The 21,482-nt window shown below is 40.4% G+C and overlaps 3 protein-coding genes across 25 annotated transcripts in view; 2 read left to right on the top strand and 1 right to left on the bottom strand.

Moving 5' to 3' along the window:
• lrrfip1a (leucine rich repeat (in FLII) interacting protein 1a) overlaps positions 1–13,322 on the top strand; it is a 51,327-nt gene extending 38,005 nt beyond the window's left edge. For 14 of the 21 annotated variants that reach the window (XM_061053954.1, XM_061053952.1, XM_061053951.1 and 11 more), the window contains 7 exons: positions 209–280; positions 1,517–1,687; positions 2,303–2,395; positions 2,626–2,718; positions 2,906–2,998; positions 3,512–3,653; positions 5,137–9,529. In XM_061053954.1, the coding sequence (XP_060909937.1) occupies positions 209–280; positions 1,517–1,687; positions 2,303–2,395; positions 2,626–2,718; positions 2,906–2,998; positions 3,512–3,653; positions 5,137–8,351 (3,879 nt within the window). In that variant the 3' untranslated portion in view covers positions 8,352–9,529. Of the gene's footprint in view, positions 1–208; positions 281–1,516; positions 1,688–2,302; positions 2,396–2,625; positions 2,719–2,905; positions 2,999–3,511; positions 3,654–5,136; positions 10,059–10,846; positions 10,968–11,064; positions 11,145–11,235; positions 11,341–11,442 lie in introns of those variants that run through there. The other 7 variants (XM_061053956.1, XM_061053966.1, XM_061053967.1 and 4 more) reach the window with 6 other exon arrangements.
• Positions 13,323–14,088: 766 nt separating this feature from the next.
• On the bottom strand, positions 14,089–16,868 carry tyw5 (tRNA-yW synthesizing protein 5). 3 transcript variants are annotated; one of them, XM_061053943.1, is made up of 8 exons: positions 16,707–16,866; positions 16,052–16,206; positions 15,856–15,925; positions 15,729–15,773; positions 15,460–15,597; positions 14,883–14,970; positions 14,644–14,760; positions 14,089–14,475 (listed from the first exon to the last, which is right to left on the bottom strand). In XM_061053943.1, the coding sequence occupies exons 1-8, from the start codon at positions 16,785–16,787 to the stop codon at positions 14,156–14,158; spliced, it is 1,014 nt and encodes a 337-aa protein (XP_060909926.1). In that variant the 5' UTR covers positions 16,788–16,866; the 3' UTR covers positions 14,089–14,155. The 3 variants fall into 3 exon arrangements, with proteins under 3 accessions (XP_060909926.1, XP_060909928.1, XP_060909927.1); XM_061053945.1 differs by having other exon boundaries at positions 16,653–16,792; XM_061053944.1 differs by lacking the exon at positions 15,729–15,773 and having other exon boundaries at positions 16,707–16,868.
• Positions 16,869–17,047: 179 nt separating this feature from the next.
• Positions 17,048–20,940, top strand: maip1 (matrix AAA peptidase interacting protein 1). The gene is made up of 5 exons (XM_061053942.1): positions 17,048–17,374; positions 18,611–18,682; positions 18,822–18,948; positions 20,103–20,253; positions 20,349–20,940. Exons 1-5 carry the CDS (start codon positions 17,075–17,077, stop codon positions 20,425–20,427), a joined length of 729 nt encoding a protein of 242 aa, XP_060909925.1. The 5' UTR covers positions 17,048–17,074; the 3' UTR covers positions 20,428–20,940.
• The last annotated feature ends 542 nt before the right edge of the window (positions 20,941–21,482 follow it).

The raw sequence follows: 21,482 nt of genomic DNA, 5'->3' as shown, positions 1-21,482 counted from the left end.
ATAATTAATAAAATAGATTAAGGTAAAGGTAAAAAAAAAAAGCTCTTCTAAGAAGTTTTGTGCTGTTCTTCCATTTTTCATTCCTTCTGCAAACACTTCTGTTTCTCATTGCATGCTCACAAAACAATCTACGACCCTGTGTCTGATGCTGTCACGCTGCTTTTCTCTGCTCGCTGCTGCTGCTGCTGCTGCTACTCTACATCTTCAGGAGATTCATGAACTGAAGGATCAGATACAGGATGTGGAAACCAAGTACACGCAGAACCTTAAAGAAGTCAAGGTATAAGCCTGACACCCTCCCTGAACCCTGGACTCAGTACCAACTAATATGTCTGTGTGTCTAACTTCCTGTGGTTACTGTAGGAGTGTTTCACCCAGTTTGACAAGTCTAGAAAAATATTATTAACCAAGGAATCAATGATATGATGAACTGATGGATAGTTAGAATTTAAAGTTCTCTAACCTTTTCCTGTATAAATCATTTAACTAGAAACAGTGAATGTTATTCTGAATATAAAACAGGTAATCACTTTGCATGACCTTATTTGGTCCTTATATTAATGCAAGAGCAAAGGTAACTTGAGTAACTTTATTTTGTTATTAAATCACTACTTTGTGTATTTTCTTAATTAGAGCAATATTACTCACAGTTAACATTAATAATTTGGCTGACCATCTAAACAGCCTTTAAGCCTCCGTTTTGCCCTTTGCATGGTTTCTGTCGTGAGGCTCCACAGGGCAGATTACTGGTGCTCCAGACTTCTACATATTACTGACAAATAGGGCTGGGATTCTTTGGGTGTCTCACGATTCCATTGTGTTTCTTGGGGTCACGATTTGACTGAGGATCTATTTTCGATTCAAAACGATTCTGGATTCATGAATCATGATTCAAAGTCTATTTATGTTAATTAGTACATACTTCAGGATCTACTCCAGTCATCAGTGAGACTGGCTGCATTTCCTGCTGCTCCATTTGGTATTCTACTGAGTTAGAGAGCTATCATTAGCATTTAGCAGGGAGTGACCAATTAGCCAAAAATAAATAAAATTATTTTTGGAAGTTAGGAATCGATTTAAAATCACAAGATTAGAATCTTGATTTTTACATAACGATTTTTTTCCCCACCTCTACTGACAAACATTTACATTTGTGAGGCTTAGATGCAAAAACATTTTCATTCATTTTGTGTTGCAAAGATATTTTTTTTGCTTGTGTTTAAAGCTGCAATCCAAAGCTGCAGAATCTGCACCTGCATGTTTCTGTAGCCTACATTTATTTACTTCGATTTCCCACTTTCATTCCTTTTTAGAGTGATAGGATATATTTAAGTATATGTTTGACCTTTAAGTACTTTCTTGCAACGTCTGCATCCCTTCAACCTGCATCCACCTATTACTCCAAACATATACTTCAGGCTGTCCATACTTTCTGACAAAGGATAGTTTTTTTTATAATGTTTCTGAGCCACTCTGAATCCAACTTTTCTTTATTCCCTATCCGTAATGACTTTAGGACACGTTAGCAGAAGTGGAGGAGAAGTACCGTAAGGCTATGGTATCTAATGCCCAGCTGGATAATGAGAAAAACAACCTGATGTACCAGGTGGACACGCTCAAGGACTCACTCATGGAGCTCGAGGAACTGCTTTCAGAGTCACGCCGGGGATATGATGAAAAAGTCAAGGTACAGCAGACATTGATTGTTCAACCTAAAACTACAGTTACTCTGAGTTTTTTAATTCATTACCTGTAAGGTCTGTTTACCCACAGGAAGTAGAACACGTCATAGGACTTTAACTTGGCTGTACAGACAGTGCAAAATGTGCTCTTTCATATTTATACACTTGTGGGAGATTTTAAGCAGTGGATGTTTCCATTTTCCGAAACCCCTTGAATACATCAAAGATTTTGGAGAGTTTCAGGTTGTACAAAGATTCAGCGTTATTACTCTGTAGTTAGGCCTTTAGTTAACCATCAGATGATGCTTTGTTTTTTATTTGGGCTTAGAGAGAGAGAGAGAGAGAGAGAGCCTGAACCCGGGCCACCTGCTTGGAGGACTATAGCCGCCTTACATAGGGCACAACCTAACACTATCTGCTCTCCTGATGATGCTTTATTTTGACTTCACATATATTTACTAAAGCAGTTGATCATGAATATATTACTGGTTGTAAGATCGAACGTTTTATTTGCATGTACATTTTACGTGATGCCATGTGTTTCCTGTAGTTGAGAAAGATGTTCAAATTAAATATAAAGGAGTGGTTTATCCTCAAACTATCTTTTTGTTCCCTAAAAGGACTTTGAGCGAGAGAAACATGCCCACTCTGTGCTTCAGTTCCAGTTCAGTGAAATGAAAGAGACCCTAAAACAGAGTGAAGAGTTGCTAAACGTGAGTATCACTCCCCAGTGTGAATGCATCACTCAGCGTGTGAAACAGGGTGCAGAAATAAAGCAACACAGATATTAAGAAAATAATTTAGCTCAGTCTCAAAGAAAGGCTGCATGTTGGGCTGCTTTTTACACCCTTTACACTTCATAAATATACCTTCACTTCTCCTTTTCTTCTGACCTTCTCTTTATTATTTCCTTAAACTTCTATTTCCCTTTCCTGCTGTTTAGGAGATCCGTCAGCTGCGTATGAAACAGGAGGGTTTTGTTAGAGAAATATCTGACCTGCAGGAGACCGTGGAATGGAAGGATAAAAAAATTGGGGTACGGCCTATGAGCCCTGGTCCAAAAATTCAGTTATAATACCTTTATAACATTTAGCGTTCTCAATTTCTGACATGAACTGTTATCATCTCCTTTGCATGAAACTGAATGCCAGCTTTTACTTTTTCCCTTCTTTTCACCTCTTGTGCACCACTTTTTCACTCTGCCACTTGGGGGCTCTGCTCAGGCCTTAGAGCGACAGAAAGAGTACACAGATGCAATCCGCATCGAGCGAGATGAGCTCAGAGAAGAGGTGGTCACGCTGAAAGACATTTTAAAGGTATTCAGAGTGTTGATGCTTATTTCATCCTGGCCTATACTGACAGAAACCATAGAAGCACAGATGCAGAGATGTGTAAAGTGTGTGTGTGTGTGTGTGTGTGTGTGTGTGTGTGTGTGTGTGTGTGTGTGTGTGTGTGTGTGTGTGTGTGTGTGTGTGTGTGTGTGTGTGTGTGTGTGTGTGTGTGTGTGTGTGTGTGTGTGTGTGTGTGTGTGTGTGTGTGTGTGTGTGTGTGTGTGTGTGTGTGTGTGTGTGTGTGTGTGTGTGTGTGTGTGTGTGTGTGTGTGTGTGTGTGTGTGTGTGTGTGTGTGTGTGTGTGTGTGTGTGTGTGTGTGTGTGTGTGTGTGTGTGTGTGTGTGTGTGTGTGTGTGTGTGTGTGTGTGTGTGTGTGTGTGGATTCAGAAGGCAAACTTCACTTCCTGTTTTTTCAAGCATACTGACTACACATCATCTTTAATTATATTCAAACTGTGTAATACACGGAGCTAATGTTTGACTCTTTATCTCATCTAGAAACATGGAATAGTATTGGGACCTGATCTAAACATAAATGGTGACATCGGTGAGACACAAGTCGATGGCTCCCCCAGTGAAGATCCCTCTTCCCCATCGGCTCAGGATTCACAGGCACCGGCGGAGGGGAACAGCATGCTCGGTAAAACCCAACATAAAAACTTCTAACTGCATGGCTCAGCATAAAACTGTATGAAGACTTTGATTCCAAAACCAGTGACTGGTTAAGTGATCCTAAATGTACGCAAGCAGCTCTTCTTCTTCAGTTGCTGTCTGAATTTTCAAACAGTTGGTTTTATTTTTGAGTCTTCATACAGAAGTTGTGCTCCTGAACCGCCCCAGTACTAATTCAACTCTGATTTGCACTGACATGAGAAGGTTAACTGTGGCAATACTTCACATTATTCTTCAAATTAAAAACAGAAAGACGAGAAAACACAAGGTCTATTGGGAAGCTTTTCCTGGAGGTTTTCATCTTTTTAAGTTTTCAGTAAAATACAAAGTAGATGTCTACAGGATCCTGTTGGTGGCTAATTTGCAACCCCTCTCCCTGGCTAGGTCCCTGGGTCAAGAATTTTTGGGGTAATCTTTTTTTTGTATTGTAAACACAACCAATGGTAAATTGGAAAAGTCTATCCTTTACCACAGAGCCCCCTTGTTGTCCAAAAACAATATGAAAGAAAATAAACTCTCATCATTTAACCATGCTGTTGCATATGAATACTTGCACACCAAATGTGTTTCAATCTGCAACGTTCTGTTTGAGTAACTTTACCTACACTTTACAATACCCAGCTAATTTAGGGAAATTCTTAACCCTTGTTTTGCTTTGTTTTTTTAAATAATTGTGTGTCTTAGATTAGCTTCTAAAAACCTACATCTTCAGTACAACCAGTGGACCTGTGAGCGCTTCCTGCAAGTAAGGAAAGTTGTAAAGTCGTGAGTGATGGAGTTCTTTCACACATACAGACAACTCCTGAAAATGTCCAGAGATTTTCTGGGTGAGCTGCATAGACTGTAATCCAATGTACACATTTTTGACAAGAAAAACATGAAGAACTGCCACTGTTAGCCTTTTAGCAGTATCCCACCTTCAGCCTGCTGTCTCATAGAAAGTTAGATTGCACTCACAAACTCTGCATGGCTATGTCTTCATTACTAATGGTTTCACTTTTACGCTGTCCTTTTTCATCGATGCAACTTCTACCAATAAGTTCTGATTCACAACTAACGTTGCTAATGCAGGTGGTGTTGGGTGTACAAAGCCTTTGAGAGTCATTTTGAGAAATGATCATTAGCAGATAAGGAACATTTATTTGGATTTTTGTGGAGATTTTGTTATGTATAACTTTGAGCTGCCGACTTCTTCTCTTATAACTTTGATGATGTGGAGCTCAAGTACTTCCTTTCGATGTTCCCCGCTACTTTCTTCTTCTTGTTTCTCCTTCGCTTCCCTTGGTCATCTTGGCTCTTCGCTTGTCTTTGCCAACAAATCAATCGGGGGTTCTTCCCGATCTTGAATCCTGCTGATCCTTTTTTCTTTTGAAGATTGCAGTTTTGAAAATCATGTCTAAAGTCAACATATTTTGGCGCTCCATCATCGTGTGTTCTTCATGATCTCTCAGGCAACACAAAGGCGACTCAGTTGAGAACTAGAGGAGATGAAGATGTGGATCTGGAGCAGCATCAAGACATGTTTGAAGAAGTGAAAGTGAATCCTTTGGGCTCCGATACAGTCTGTAATACTGCTGAAGAAAGTGCCTGCAGCAAGATAGGAAATGTTGACATAAAAGTCAAAGAATCTAAAACAGCAGTGGGTGGAGATATGGCAAAGACAAGTAACCAAGTGACAGACAACACTCAAGATAAGCAAAAAAAAAAAAAAAAAAAAAATGTTGAGGAATGCAATTTGACTAATACAGAATCGTGTCCTCAGCAAAAAGTCACACAAGATGTTACAAAAGAAAATTGTCCCGATGAGTCCATCCCAGCTCTACCAAACTCTGAACCTCAACAAGAGCAGGATGACACCAAGAAGGTCGATAATGATGAAGAAGAGGAAATGCCAAGTCAGGCTCAGGGCGCTGTTGCTTCAGGAAAGAAAAAGAAGAAGAAGAGGAAAGGCAAAAAAAAAGTTGGAAACAATGAGGATAACAACCAACCAAAAGAAAAGGGCAAAACAGAAAAAGGAATGCAACCGGCTACAAAAGATAATGGAACAATCAATGCCAGGTTCTGCTGTTGGCCCGTCACTGAAACCCTCAAGGAGTTAAAGGGGAATCAAGTGAAGAATAAGCAGGACAAGCAAAAACAGAAAGATGTAGCTGGAGGAGTACAAGTGGTAAAACCCGTTGAAGTCGTACACAGTAATGACATTTCAAAAGAATCCCAAATGGATCCAGTTACAGATGAACACTGCAAGGAACAAACTTTGGAAACAGAGAAGTTGAAAGAAATCGAAGCATTGGCGTCTTGTGGATCCATTGAAGCCCCACAGGGTTTTAGAGATCGTGTTAGTGATGAAAAGAATGAGCAACACAGCTTGGAAACTGAAACGACAAAAACAGTACAGGTTACAGCAACCACTGAGACCTTTCCTCAAGCTGATACTCTTATGGAAACTGAAGCAGAATCCGTAAAGGAATCTGAAACAGACCCGGAAAAGGAATCTGAAACAGACCCGGAAAAGGAATCTGAAACAGACCCGGAAAAGGAATCTGAAACAGATCCCGAGAAGAATGAGCAAGGTGAGGAACAGAAATTGGAAGAGAAGATGGAAGAAATTAGATCTAGAACAAGCCCTGTTCCAGAAAGCAATCTCAGTACTCCTGATACAAGGGAAATCTCCAGTGATGCTGAAATCACTGAGGATGATGCCAAGGATTGTACTTCCAGTGTAGAAAACAGTGAAATGCTAAATGTTACAGAAACAGAGAACATAGAAGAAGTGAAAGAAATTAATACTGGTGAAACCATTGAAGCTAGAGCAGATCATGATACAGATGAAAAGAACAAGGATCAAAATTTGGACTCTGAAATGGTAAACCCAGTAGAGGCAGTGGCACCCATTGAAACCTTCTCTCATGAAGAATATCCATCTAAGGAATCCAGAAGAGATTCAATCAAGGATGAAGATGACATGGAACAAGCTTTGGAAACATCCGAAGTAGAAGAAGAATCTACATTTAATCCGGGGTCAGAAACCAGTTTCAGTACGTCTGATCTTGAAGACTCCATAAACGCAGAGAGCATTGAGTATCCTGCCAAGAGGTGTACTTCAAGTGAAGGCAACAGTGATATAGAGATCTCCACTAACAGCAGCGTCATCCACACCGAGTCCGAAGCTGTTGACAGTGCAGCGAGTGAAGTGGGTTCTATCAATGAAATCAAATCTGAAACAAACGATGAGGAAAACAGTGAAGGTGACGCCCATGTCCCAGACCACAGTGACGCTGCTCCTGATGAATCTGAATCCACCAACAGTCCTGATAGTGGTTCCATGGTGTACTCGACCTCCACCGATGGCCTTTACGATGGTCAACAAAGCTTGTCTGAGTCAGAGCAGCCTTCAGAGCTGCTATCAGAGACTGCAGACATGGACTCGTGCAGTGACAGCACTCCCATCGATATTTCTGAAAGAGATTCTGAGGATGAAACTCAGACAGTCGTGGAGTACGAGGGGCCAGAGACTGAAGGAGAATCTCCTCCTCCCACTCTTGATGCTGGTCATTCAGAGCTAGTACCAGACAGGACAGAAGAGGAGGAGCTGAATGGAGACTTACGAGAAGCTGAGGGTTTAGTTGAACCAGACAGCTCTCCAAATGACAAAATCAATGATGCATCAGACACTGAAAAGAGTCCTTTGGAAGCTGTAGTTCAGTCCGAAGGTTTAGATGAAGAACAAAACAAGACGTCAGAGTTTGCAGAGCTGACTGATGAATCACACGCTGAACTGTCTTCTGCAACAGAAGAGATCAACACGATTGACATGTTGGATTCACCAGATTCTCCAAAAGAAGGTACTGAAATCAGTTCCTCTATCAAACAGGACCACAATACCGAAGAGTCCGTCGTTGAAGAAGATCCAGAACGTACAGACATTGATGACGATCAACAAAGTGAGACGCACTTCTGCCCTCTGATGGAGCAACAGCATGAACCCCTGAAAGACAAGTCTGAGGATTATCAGAGGTCCGAGGTATCATCTGAACTCACACTGCTGGACAGTGATGACGAGGGTGATGTAGACGAAGAAGGACAGTCTTTTGATTTTGATGAATTAGAGATGGAAGACGCCGTCGCAATGAATCTGCCGGAAAATCCCAAACAGATAGCAATAGTAGAGGGTGTTGAAATCTTGTCAAAGGAAAGCCACAAGGGAAGTTTAGATCTGTCCCAAAGCAATATTGATTTAATGGAAAATACTGATCCAGGTGAGGGAGGTCACCGAGTAGATAAGCGACATGAAGAGTCGGACGCTGTAAGCCAAGACACCCAAAACTCTTGGGTTCACGGGGATGCTTCCTCTGAAAATCTGGTAGAGGAGCAGGTGAACATTCTGGAAGAAGTAGGCGTAACAGAGGAGCCCAGGCGTGTTACAGAGAAAGGAAAGGTATTAAAAGTTGGCGTTGTTTCAGAGAAACTTAACCAGGCCATGTCTCTACCTTTAGAGGAAGGATTAGATGCTGTTCAGCATGAGTTAAAGGAAGACGATTCAGTTTCACTCAAGAGTTGGGACCTAGTGTCCAGCAACACAGAGTCAGTGCAGACAGGCAGAAATTCAAGGAAGGGCAGCAAGAAAGGCAAAGGCAAGGGCAAAGAGGACTGTAAGATGTCATAGCGTATTCATAGTATTGAGTATAGACGATGAATCTTTCTAATCTTCCCTTCACTAGTTCTTGCTTTGCTGTTTACAAAGTGCTAAATTAAGTTTGTGCAAAACCCTTACAGCACTTTCCGCGATGAAAATTGATGTAAGTTTGTAAATAATTTCAATGAAATCAACACAAAGAGTCCAAGATCAAAAGATGGAGAAAAACAATCATTAATGTAGAGACGAGAATGTAAACTGCGTGGTGACGAGATATTCTAGTTTAGGAAAATACTGCACTCGCTTGTTTTGTTATGAATGCACATTTATCATGCTGCCTATAAACTTGGGATGAATAATGTTCTACACTGGTTTCAGAACACATTACTCATTCAATTCTAAAGATGCACTATGAGAAAAACTCGTCAATTTGGATTCTGGTAACTGAAAATTCAGGCTCCGACATGTTGAAAATCAAAAATGTTTGCAGACCCTTTTCTGTTCTTTTCTCTGTAAGAACTTTATTTTTCATTTAAAGTTGTCAAAGATTTTCAGTTAAATTAAAACTCTGTTAAGTGTCTTTTGCCAAAGTTGAGTTCATTGACGTGTGCTTGACCGTTTGGCCCTGCAATGACGGCTAAAGCATTTGCAGTATTCTTATATTGTTACAGACAGAGTTAATCTTATGATGTCACAGACTTATGTTACTGACTGGGTGTTGAGTTAACATGACCTGAGAAAAATCACAAGACTGTACATCACTTGGAAGACGTTTGTCAGCCGGTTAAAAACAACAAAAAACAATTAAAAGATCCAATACGATTAATCATTGAAGATCCTGTGAACAACCTTGGGTTTTAGTCGATTTTGGTGCCACATGTAGACCAACATCTTTTTTGTTTTATAAAAACATAAGAACCTCTTCATGACGAAAAATGTTGTCCTCCTTTTTTTTTTAAGTCCTATATATTGGGCTATTGAGGTTAAAAAAAACATCCTGACTTTTTACTCCGATCAAAAGACAACCAAAACTGAGATCTTCAAGGTTGCTACTTCAAACAAATCTCCATGTACAAGGACTCTGAATTCTAATGCACAGAAACTGTGTAGTTATGTATGTTTTTTCTTTTGTTGCACTTAATGGAAAAGATGAATGTGGTGCATCTGCGTCCACACTGAAATTCCAATAAACACCCTGCTGTTCCAGATTTCTTATGGACTTTCTTGAGTGACATTATGAAAAGCAATATGGCAGCTCTTTGCACCACTCATGTCATCACCTCTACACAAAGACACAAAGATGTCTCATGACTTATTGTGTAGCCGTATGTTGTGAATGTAGTCCTCCCACCTCTTGTCCACGGTTTGTGCATACTAACCCCCCCCCCCCCCCTCACACACACCCTGCTCCATCACTCCCCCCACGGATGCCTGCTCAGTTGCATGCATCAACCTCTCACCCTGACCCAGACACCCTTCCACCATCTCCTTGGCTCCTCCCACCCCTGGTATGTTCACTTATTTCTCTTTTTAAAGATGGATGCTAACAGTTACATGTTTTATTTTGTTTGAAATGGTGTTTTATTGTGGCCTTGTGAAGCATAATTTTACATTTGAAATGATATGGAACTCAGAAAACAATGAGTTGTTCCATTTTTTCTTAAACTCTTGCTTTCTGTTTCAGAAATACGTCTGAGGAAACTGGTGGATGAGCGTGAAAAAATGATAGAGCAGGTGTGTCACTTCTTCTCCATTACCTGAAAAACTTTTTCCCATTGGAAACATCCGCTATTCTCAAATGCACAAAACCCCTGAAAATGTCCCTGAAATATTTAGGGTGAGCTGCATGTGTTAACACAACGAGACAATTTTTATCCGGAATGTCTCCTATCAGACCCGTAGAACATGTGCGAACGCAGCAGCTAATATTCAGGAAAAAAAACAACAAGAGGGATGGGAGTGATGACATTTGTTCATTCGACATCTGGTTAATTCTTCATGCACGTGATGAAACTGCCTCATTCAGATTTTTGCTCACCAGTATGTAAATACATCCAATATCACGTAGCATTTATAAAAAGGTAAAAACTGTCATCAAGGGGTTGGTCTCCCTTCTCTTCCACCATCTTGGTGCGTCATTTTAAAGTCATGGCTTGCCTCCTCCTGAGACCCCTCTCCTTCCCTGTCCTACCAGAAAATCTCCCGCTGAGAGGGATATATATGAACCAGCAACTCAGGAAGATTTCAGGGACAGACTCTGGGAAACTTTCAGGAGTGCATGTGTGAAAAGGTTCATGTTTGGATTGGTTTAGAATCTAAATCAACCCAATTTCTCAGCATGAAGAGGGATGGATCTTTCCATTTAGATATATCAAAAGAAAATTAGAAAATATTATCCTGACAATATCCTATATAACATTGTGGACTATAAAAAATTATCCAGCAGGCAAACCTTCCCCGACTGAGAGTTTTAATGTGTTCATTGTGAAGATTGTGTTATTTATGATTCATGGCTCTATCGACAGGTGAAGAAACTGAAGGCCCAACTGGATGAGAAGACTCAGAAGAATGGGACGGACAACAGTTCCAGCCCTGACGGGGAAATCCTTGAAAATGGAAGTGATCCAAACGTAATAGAAATGCAGAGTAAGTGCACATGTGTGTTTAACTAACCAGTAGTTTCACTTTGTAATTTTACTGTCTCCTACATTTCAAGAATATTTGCTTTGGTGTCTCTTTGCAGGAGATTCAAACAGACAAATGAGTGACTTAAAGTTCAAGCTTGTGAAGGCAGAACAAGAGGTCACCGCTTTGGAACAAAATGTAAGCTGTGAAAAAACGATAAATTTATACACTTGAAACGAGGCAACTCTCTCACTTTATTAATGTGTTTGTGTTTGTTTGTTTGTTCCAGGTCAGCAGACTTGAGGGTCAGGTGACGCGCTACAAGTCTGCGTCAGAGAACGCAGAGAAAGTGGAGGATGAACTCAAAGCCGAGAAACGTAAACTACAGAGAGAGGTGGACTTTGGTTTTTCTTACTTTGTCAAAGTGAAGAGCGAGATAATTCTGCAGGCTCTGTTTAAACTGTGACATATTCTCTCCCCTCTTTTGACTCAACAGTTGCGATCAGCACTGGACAAGGTGGATGAACTCGAGTCGAATAACAGCCACCTTTCCAAAAGGCTGGAGAAGATCAAGTCTACTCGTGGCATGGCCCAGACTCCATAGATCGACTTCACCTTCTCTCTATCCAAAACTGGCCGATCATTTCGAAAAGACTCATCTTGCATTTTGGGTTTTTTCTTCCATCTGCCTGATTACTACCTTAGTATACAAAAACCAAAAAAAAAACCCAAGAATTTAGTATCTACCAAACACCAACAAGCAATGTGCCATTTCTTTGTCTCTTTTCTGTATGATGAGAGTTCGTCGTAGCTTTGCCTGCTCACCCAGAAACTTCATGAATTGGGGCAGCGGGTGTTTGCGTACCTCATGACTTTGTCCTGCACCGCTCCGCTGAAGAGGAACGGGCCACATGAAGAGTCTCGTGACTGACCCACACCAGAAACACTTGTCTGAAGTCCGGTGTAGCGAGAGAAAATGTTGCCCTCTTTCTGCCGCTCCTCACCTTGCCTTGCTCACGTGAAGGACGGAGAAATGCAGGAAAAGAAGAATCAGCGTGCAGCGAACAGGGCCGTGTCCGTGGCGCCAGACTGCTTAACCCTTCATTGCAGGGAAGACTGAGTTGAGAGTTTTGTGTGTGTTTTGTGAATGAAAGAGTAAGATTAAAGGGTAAGTCCTGTGTTTTAAAATCCTGGTATCATATTTTGGTGTTTAAGTGACTAATGAAGTACAAAAAGTTTAAAATCAAAGATGATCATGCCAACAGTTCCACGACGTGCTGTAAGCTGCAACATAATCCTTAGAGGCAGTTACGTCCACTAGCAGTGATTGTGTTTGCCACTGACAGACGCAGATTATTATTCTTCCAGTGTGACAGCATTACAATATTTACACCCCTACAAAGGTAGATTATATCGTAAGGGTGTGGCGTTCTTCACAGCTGACAGACTCCTGCAGGAAAAAAATGCAAGGCCCCTGCAAACACAAAGTTGCTTGTGTACCACCAACTCCATCAGTGATTTGAATGTGTTGAATCAAATCCCACAAACATATGAATCAATTGAAGTGCTCTGCAAGCCAAAATTCATATTTTTGTCAAAGGAGTCTGATACTTTGAAAGGGGCGGGGTAACTCTTGCATCTGATGTTAGTAAACTGATTTTATCTAAGAGAAAACGAACCATGTTGTCAGACACAAAACAACATTTGTTCAGTCTTGTTGGTGGCAAAAACAACCATTATTAGTTGACTTGTACTTTGATTACTTGCAGGGACAACACTGCAGGTCTTACAGGCCATTCTGTCTTCTGATCAGTCTGATAAAGATCCTTAAAAATATTTTCTACCTTTTAGTCATTTAGACCCCAGAATGTCAGAATCAGGCCCAGGTTTAAAATACCTGAACTTCCCCCTTTATGTATATTTTTCTCGTTCGCACCCAAAGCCAAACTATTTTTAAAAATGTAAATGTTTGGGTGTTTTTCACTTGTGGTCAAACTGAACAGGATGTGTTTGCAGACAGGTATGCCCCGTTTTCACACTGCACCCCATCACAATATAATCACCGGCTTTCACTTGTAGTTCCTTAACGCGGTCTGAGGTAGGTTACTGAACGATGAAGAGTGTAACCTCAGAACTTCTGCTAAGATAAAAGTCATATCTCCGAGCTCCTCTCTGCTTCACGTAGTCCGTCACTGGTTAGCTCTTGTGTTCACACTTACTAGCTGAGACATGCTGAAGAAATGTGACCACAGGGACTCAAAGCAGTGTTAGCAGGAGACACTGAACAGCTGCTGCTTCACTGTTTACAAAGCTTTAAAATGTTTGTAAGGATACATAAAGATCTGTTGTCCTTGTGCAATAAAAGTTCAAACCACATTGGTATCTGCACAAGTGCAATTCAGTACTGTGTTAAACATTGTCTTCTATATGTCATGACTTAAGTTTTAATTTGTTCCTTCACAGCCTTTTTGGAGGCTCAGTGGGTGCTTCATTCTGAGAAACAGAGTGACTCTTAACTGCATCCCGACTGATTAATCGGCCAGCCGATAATATCAGCCGATATTAGCTATGAAGTGACTATCGATGACTATCAATATCTGCAAATTTTATTCTAGATAATGCGCCGTTATTACTATATTTATTCACCAGTCAAAAAGCATTTCATTTGAGTTTCATAGTGTTACACTAGCAGTTCTTTGTCACCAGCAGAGGGCGCTATATGGATTCTAGCAGTCATTATCACCCTCCAGAGTGTCAAGTGGTGATGCACTTACATGCTCAGTTATTTTCAAGTCGAGTGACCATCTTGTCTTCATTATAAATCTTTTCAACAGGTGTATGAAAACTGCATTTGAGGGATCAATGAAAAATGTTTACATTTATATCAACCTCTACAGATTCCATAGAGCTAAGAAAGATATCCGCCGATATATCAGTATATTTTTCTCTCCCCAATATCCATATTGGTCGGGCCCTTTTCATATGTTAACAGTTTTGGGTTTAGGTGATTAATTGGGGGAACAAAAGAGATATTATAATCATCATACAGTGTATTCATTGTGTACATTTACTCAGCAAGATACAACATTTTGGCAATTTTTTTTGACATTCAGTGAGATCCTTCTTAAAAAAGAACCCTATGTTGATGTTTTCCCAAATCATTTATCTTACATGCATTCTGTTGTATCGGTTACTCCACATTTCAAAATTCATCCAGGTTTGGTGAAGTGATTGCTTGGTGATGTTCTGTCAGAGTCCTGCTGTGTACTTGTTGTCGATTGACTGTCGCTGTATGTCCGTTTTTGGATTCGCTGAATCATGCGGCGCCCATAGAAGTCCCGATAATCTGCCGGGAGTTCATCCAGAGTGTGCAGTGCTCTCTCCAAGGCCTGAAGCGCTCGAGCCGCAGCCACGGGGTCTTTGTTACCGTACGGGTCCTTTTTGTCGTAACTGTCAGCAGGAAGATGTCGCCAGAACATGTTTACACCCACTCCAAAGTGCAGAGCGAGGGTGTTGTGGAACCACAGAGCTGAGGAAAACAAACACGGGATGATGTGGAGTCCTAAAGGTTTATGTGGGAGACTGTTTGAGGCTCCAGCTGGCATTTCTGTGCTATTCATGATTTAGATGTGAGAGTTAAATTAGAAACAAATGGTCGCTGATGGAAAGATTTGGTTTATATGGACAGTTTTCTTACCCGGGATAAAAAGAACATCTCCAGGCTCCAGCACACACTCGTATCTCTTCGCCTTCACAAACTCGGGAAATCGTGTCAGGTCTGGGGAGTCGATATCCAGGACCTCAGATTTATCCCCTGATAGATTCAATTCAAATTTAGAGAGGCTTTTATTGTGATTTAAAAAATCACTTGCAAAAAAGATATAAAGTGGACAATAGTTTTCTTTATTTAGAACATTTCTTTCCAAAGACACTTGCCTGACAGGTATAGGTGCAATGCATCCTGGGGGCTGTAGAGAATGACTCTTTTGGTTCCTGTCACCTGAGCCAGCAGGTTATCCATCACCTGAGGGAATGAAACCCAAAGAGCAGAAGCAGGAGGACTAAATGAGCCAACTATCTTATAGAACATGGCTGCAAAAACGTTTGTTTTCTGTGAGAGAGAAAACCTTTAAAATGTTTTGGTTTTTTTGTTTTAAAACCGTGGAGATATTTTTTTCTATTTTTTGAATATCTAAACTGCAAAGTTTTGGAATTGCTTCAGTAGAGCTCTCTTTCTTTTGTAGCTGCTTTGGGTCAAAATAAGATATAAGATCTGTAGTTTTTTTAAGCTCTGATACTTGTTTGATGCTTTTGATCTTCACAGTTTATATTGTTTTAAAAAACTTGGTTTCGAAGTTTCTCGACATTTTTCATGAGCTTAAAAGAAACGGGGTAGGTCTCAGACCCATTTTAGACTCTGCAGCATTAGCATAGTTGTGAAGGAGTTCGATCAGTGTTTCATTGACTGAGACGGACAGGTAGGAAAAAAAGAGATGAGAAATAGCACGCTCACATCGTAGTGCGTCCACAGCTGCAGACCACAGGAGCTGATGCGGAATACGCTGGAAAAGAACTGATCAGGTGCAAAGAACTCCGGGATGTGGAAATCTGCAGCCAAGGCTGGGAACTGTTTACTGAGATCAGCAGGTTCCTGTGAGGAAAGCATTTATGTTTTTAGAGGCACTTCTGCACAGTCAGACTGAAGATAGAAATGTTCATGCATTATATAAAACTCAATATATTATCCAACTTTACATGTATTTCATTTAAAGACTTGAATACCTTTCGTACATCCTCTCCAAGTGATCGTAGATAATAACTCTCATCCTTAAAAAAGATCAAAGAACTTTGAAGATATAACAAAATGCAGAAGAGCGATCACACTTCATACTTATTGAACAATGCTTACCTTACACAGGAAGTAATCACAGTGGGTTTTTTCAGATGCTCTTTTCACAAATTCCTTGAAAGGCAGAGTCCTGTGAACACAGAGCTGCAGCTGAGGACAATGCAGATAAGAAGCACTGATTTACGTGTCTGCGTGAGAGAGAGAGAGAGAGAGAGAGAGGGAGGGAGAGAGAGAGAGAGAGAGAGAGAGAGCTCACTTGTATGCAAAGTTTTTGTGGAGGAAGTCCATCTGCGGCACAGTGGACACGTGAATCTTCACTTCCTTGTCTCCCCCTTTCTCAGTGAGATATTCAGCTGTCCACTTTTCCAGGCACGGTCCAAGATCCATGCCTCTCAGCACGGCCGGTCTTCTCTGGAACATAAAAGTGAGCTCAGCTGTGAACATCCCTGAGAGGGACTTTACTACAATCTGTCTCATCTCCTCTGTGTACACACAGTCTACTTTCATACACAACACTGTTTGTGAATCACTAACATGTCCAAGGCATTGTATACTTTTCATTGATCCAAACAGGCCAAAGTAGAGAGTCATCAGTTCTGACAAACATGACATTATATTCAATGTTTTAGTATTTTTTTTAAATGTGCACTTATGTTCTTGAAAAGCTAAAAGAGTTGGAAAACTCTGTGTTTACTTTTCTGTCTCTTCTTTTTGTATACAGCTCTTTCATAAATTCTATACATTTATAAAGCGGATGTAAAACAAGTAAAATGTGAAGTAGAATAAGAAACACAACTTCGAGGTAACATTGACTGTCAGCTGTTAAAACAGAAGCAGTAGTTTACACCTGCAGTCACCTGCTGCCATGAAGACAAAACTAGCCCCCAGGTGACGTCAATGAATCATCTCACCTGTGGATAAATATCTCGCAGAAAAGCGTCTTTGTCCAAGTCTGTAAATGTCGGAACAGTCACTTTTTCCTGCAGCTCCATTGCACATTTTTTTTCTGGAGAGAAATATAATCCTAGCTGGCTCAACTCTTAGTGTGTCCCACTAATTGTGTTCCGAGAGGAAACAAAACATTACAAAGTGACACAATGCGATTAAGAGAATAATATGTGCCCTAAAATACAATTTAATGAGTGTATTTAGAAAGCTATCAATTTGAGTTATATTCTTAGTATTTTATCACTAGTGTCTTTCATTTTTAACATTCTTATGTGTTTCTTACCGGAGGATATATGTACACGGACACTGATACTTCCGTCAAAAAGAAAAGATGGCGCTCCCCGTGTTGAGAGGTTGTTATAGGTTGCCATCAACATTCAGCTTTACTCGCTTAGTTTTAAATGAAGGAATCTTCCTGAGCCGGTCCGGAAAGATTCGGATACCCGCTTCATCACCTGCGGTCCGCCCGTACAGCTCGGGCCGGGGCGGACAGAAACCGGTCCAGAAGGTGATGGTTGTTGGCATCACGAATCCCTTCATCTGGTTCCGCACACGAATATACTGCTTTCTGATCAGAGCTTACTTTGACAGAGAGTTCAGAATTGAAGATTTCACGGAGGGAGCGAAGCAGGTCTGTAAACATTTCTTAAATGTTTGTTTAAAAAGCATTATCACACTGGAGGCCCAGATGTTGTTCTGCTGGTAGTTTATTAGTTTTATACAGTTTCACAGGTTATTTTTTAACTCCATTAACTCAACTAGTTTCACTATTGAACTGAAACTAGACTGTTGCCTGGCAACCCATAGATTCTATTCTACTGCTCTCTAGCTACGCTGTTGGTGTCCATGGTTACCACAGAGCAGCTACTTAGTAGATAAGATATGTTTATTGTCACTGTACAAGTACATGAAATATTGTTGAAGCAAGCCTGTAGATGCCTAATATCACAAATATACAAATACTAAATCCAAATAAGAAATACAATTAAATAATAAGATATAGTATACAATATACAATTAATTTGCAGGTGACAGGTATAGAATAAATATATTGAACTTAGTTATACAGGACTCCAGTGGGTATTTTGAGAGTCGAGGGGGGGTCAGAAGGTGGAGGAGGAAGGGACGGTGGTGGCTTCTGTGATGCAGAGAGTCAGTGGGGGGTGGGTGGGTGTCGCATCTGTGTGTTCAGGAGTTCAGGAGACCGCTCTGTGGTAGAAGCTGTTTCGGAGTCTGGTCGTGTGTGCGTACAGCACCCTGTAGCGCTTGCCAGAGGACAAGGTTCCATATGATTGAACCTTCACTCGTATGTTAAAGGAACTGAATTTTATAATGAAACCAGTGAAATTACAGTCTGTTGTTGTGAGACTCTGAGATATGTGATTGATAAAGAAAAAGTCAGTGAGCTGTAAATGTCCATTATCTAGAACTCCTTTGCTGAGGAGGAGTGGAAAGTCCCAGTGATGTCACTCACAGAATGCCTCTCGTCCAATCAGATGGCTTGTTTGGAACTAACGGTTGTATGGTTAATGGACTTGAGCTTGTATATTTCTTTTCTAGTCTCCTGACTACTCAAAGTGCTTTTTGCACCGCTTTCTACACATTCACACACTGATGGTAGAGGCTGCTGTGTGAAGTGTCCATCAGTATTATCTAATCCCATTCATACATATTCAACTGTTGCCAGCGAAGCAGCGGGGGTAACTTGGGGTCAAGTGTCTTGCCCAAGGACATGTTACTGCAGTAGCTGGGGATTGAACCCTCAACCTTCTGCAAGAGAGATGAATGAATCTACCCACAGCCGCCCCAACTTTGTTAGCCATCTTTTACATTTTTTGTTGACAAAGTTGTTTGTTTACTTTTTCAGGCCTTCTCCCATGTGTCCGGACTCTTATCCAGAAGTCAGTTTGAAGGTTTGGAGGGGCTCGTGGCTAAAGACGTGAGTATGAAAACCCACGAAATCCACATGTTTGGAAAATGATTCAAATAAATGTGTCATTCAAGAAATGTTTAAAACAATGTCATCAAAAGAGCCATTCTCATACTAATGACTTTATTTAATTTCCCCCTCCTTGCAGTTGATCGGGAAGCTGCAGGAAAAGTTCAGCCTGCTGCCATTGAGCTACAAGAAAGCTCTCTCTGCAGGCCCTGAAGAGATCATGTGCACCACACTTGCAGACGTGGGAATCTATTATGATGATGACGGTAGGTGGTGATATCTATCTATTTGTTTGGTTTTTAGATTTAAAACAAATCCCATGAAAGACCAAAAACAACAAAGGTTCTACATACAAGTAAGGTCTGTGTTTCCTTTCTATCATTTAAATTTGTATTTTTCCATAAACACTTACAGTACCGTACAGAAACATGTTTCTTTTTGGGAGGTCTACCACTAACAATACTCAACACAAAAAGCAAAACTGTCTCAGCTCACAGCGCCTCACGCTCAGCTCAGCCCCCCATTTGATGTCTATTAACACTTTTATAATGAATGACTTACGATTGGACCCGACCATTAATAGATCTATGTAGGCTAACCCACATTTCAGTATGTTGACAAAGACTCTTTCAGCTTGGCTAACATCAGTTAATGAAGCTGTAACAGTCATAAGTTCAATCCACTACTTATAACTAGGCGTGCTTGAGGTTTTCCAGTTCTTCGATATAATCTTGGCCACATTAATAAAAGTCTGCCAGCGTTAACCCAAATGGTCCCTTTGTGAGTCCGACTGGGAGAATAGATTTGTCTCCAAGAGGGCAAAGATGTGATGTGCTGGGCAACGGTTGCTCTAGGTGTGTGTCTCTTTAGCCTGATGTGTCAGTGTTGTCCAAAAAATATGAAAATCACACTGTGATATTTTCTTTATTACAATGACCACAGACACTTAATTTAAATCGTCCATGAATGCACAATTCTGCTGCTCAACACTCATCCATCTGTTTCAGAGAAATATTCCCTGATTAATGTTTGCTTTTATTAGGTGGGAAATACACTGCCCTTCTGATGTAGGAAACTTTTTCAAAAGTAGAGGAACAACGTTTATGAAGAGGGTTTAACAAAATAAATCATCATTAGAAACAAGTAGAACCTTGAAGTCCAGGATCAAAAGAGTGATTAACATGCTGTTTTGTGCTAAAGCCAGCCTGAACCTCTCTCATGTAAACACCATACTTTGATATCTATTCTGTTTTAAATTCTAATATTAGTTGTATTATTATGTTTTTATTTATGAAAGAGAACTGTATTTTCATTAGATAAAAAAAGAACCTTGAGTGAAGAGAGATTCATCTTCCACCACTGACAGACATGCGTCGGATTAGTTATGTCGAGTTGATTTATGTTATTTCCATGGTTCCAGGGAGAAAGTTTGTCAGTATTCTGATGCGTTTCTGGTATCTGACGAGCGCACGCCTCCCTGACGACACCGTGGAGGGTGCCCGTATCTTCCAGGTGGCCTCAGGTGCAGAGGGAGAAGCAGAAACTAAGAGACTGCTTACTGCCAATTATGAGTAAGTATTCTTACCTGTTAGCGCTGTAAGGGTTGGTACATCATTTCAGGCTTCCTGTGAATTATGTTACACATGTTTCATTGTCTTTCTGACAGATTCCAAAGGGAGTTTACTAAAGGAGTGACTCCAGAATGGACCATTACGAGGATAGAGCACTCCAAGCTCTTGGATTAAGCTTCTTTTTACCTGAGGCATTTTTGCGTCTGGAAACGATTCAAAGATGTGAAAGTCCCTTCAAAATGAGCTTTGAGCTAATAAAAGCAAAAACTGAGATTGAAAGGCGTCCTCACTGGAAAGTCAGAGGAAAACAACCAGACAGACTTGGATTCATCCAGTAGTCATCGTAAAAAAGACATAAACCAATCACGTTTGCTGTCAGCACATGTTCTCCAAAACCAACGATCGGAACCAGACCAGGACGTCCAGAGGAACCAGATATTATTTTCAATTTGTAATTTAAAGTGATTGTTAACTGATGTGTGGGACATCAAATGAACGAGGCTGACTGAATATAGTGTGATGATGTGATTAACACCTGTTCCAGGAAAGTCTGTCAACTTGTTTTCTGTTTTGAAAGACTGATTGATACAATACTGTCATACTAGGTAGAGAACTCAGTTTCTTTATGTTAGACTGTGGGCTATGAAGGTGTTTTGAAAGAATTGGCAAAAAATTGTCTCCAAATAACCCCCCCCCCCAACACACACACACACACACACACACACACACACACAAACATTTGCAGGTTGCATTCACTTGCCTCTGTGGTACATGCTGTTTATGTACTGTATGTGTGGACAGGTGTTTGCGATGTTTGAGGCAGCTGCTGCAGACTTATGATTCTTTTATTAAAGATATCAAAATTCAAATGAAGTCTTTAATGATTTTTTTCCGCTCTAAATAAATGTATAAAACACATGTATAAATATGACTTGCATCTTTATAGCTAAACGTGAATACAGTACATTTACAGACACGTTTCCAAAGTCTATATGACTGATCCTCTATATTATCTTCTATTTTGATGTTTAAAAGTTTAAAAATATTTATTTCTAAGTTAATTTTAAAATATAAGGGCATACAGTAGTTGGCACAATGCAAAATGGGTAATAATGTTAATGTCACTTGAAAAATGTAATTACATACTTCAAGAAAAGTTTTTTTAAAAATTACAAAAATAAAACTGAAAAGATGAGAAGATATCAAACTCAATTAGGAAATAAATATAT

The sequence above is a fragment of the Labrus mixtus genome, chromosome 13 (genome assembly GCF_963584025.1).
Source record: "Labrus mixtus chromosome 13, fLabMix1.1, whole genome shotgun sequence".
In the NCBI taxonomy this organism is placed as follows: Eukaryota; Metazoa; Chordata; class Actinopteri; order Labriformes; family Labridae; genus Labrus; species Labrus mixtus.
The sequence above is the reverse complement of the archived record's forward strand: the minus strand, read 5'-3'. Positions and strand labels throughout refer to the sequence as shown.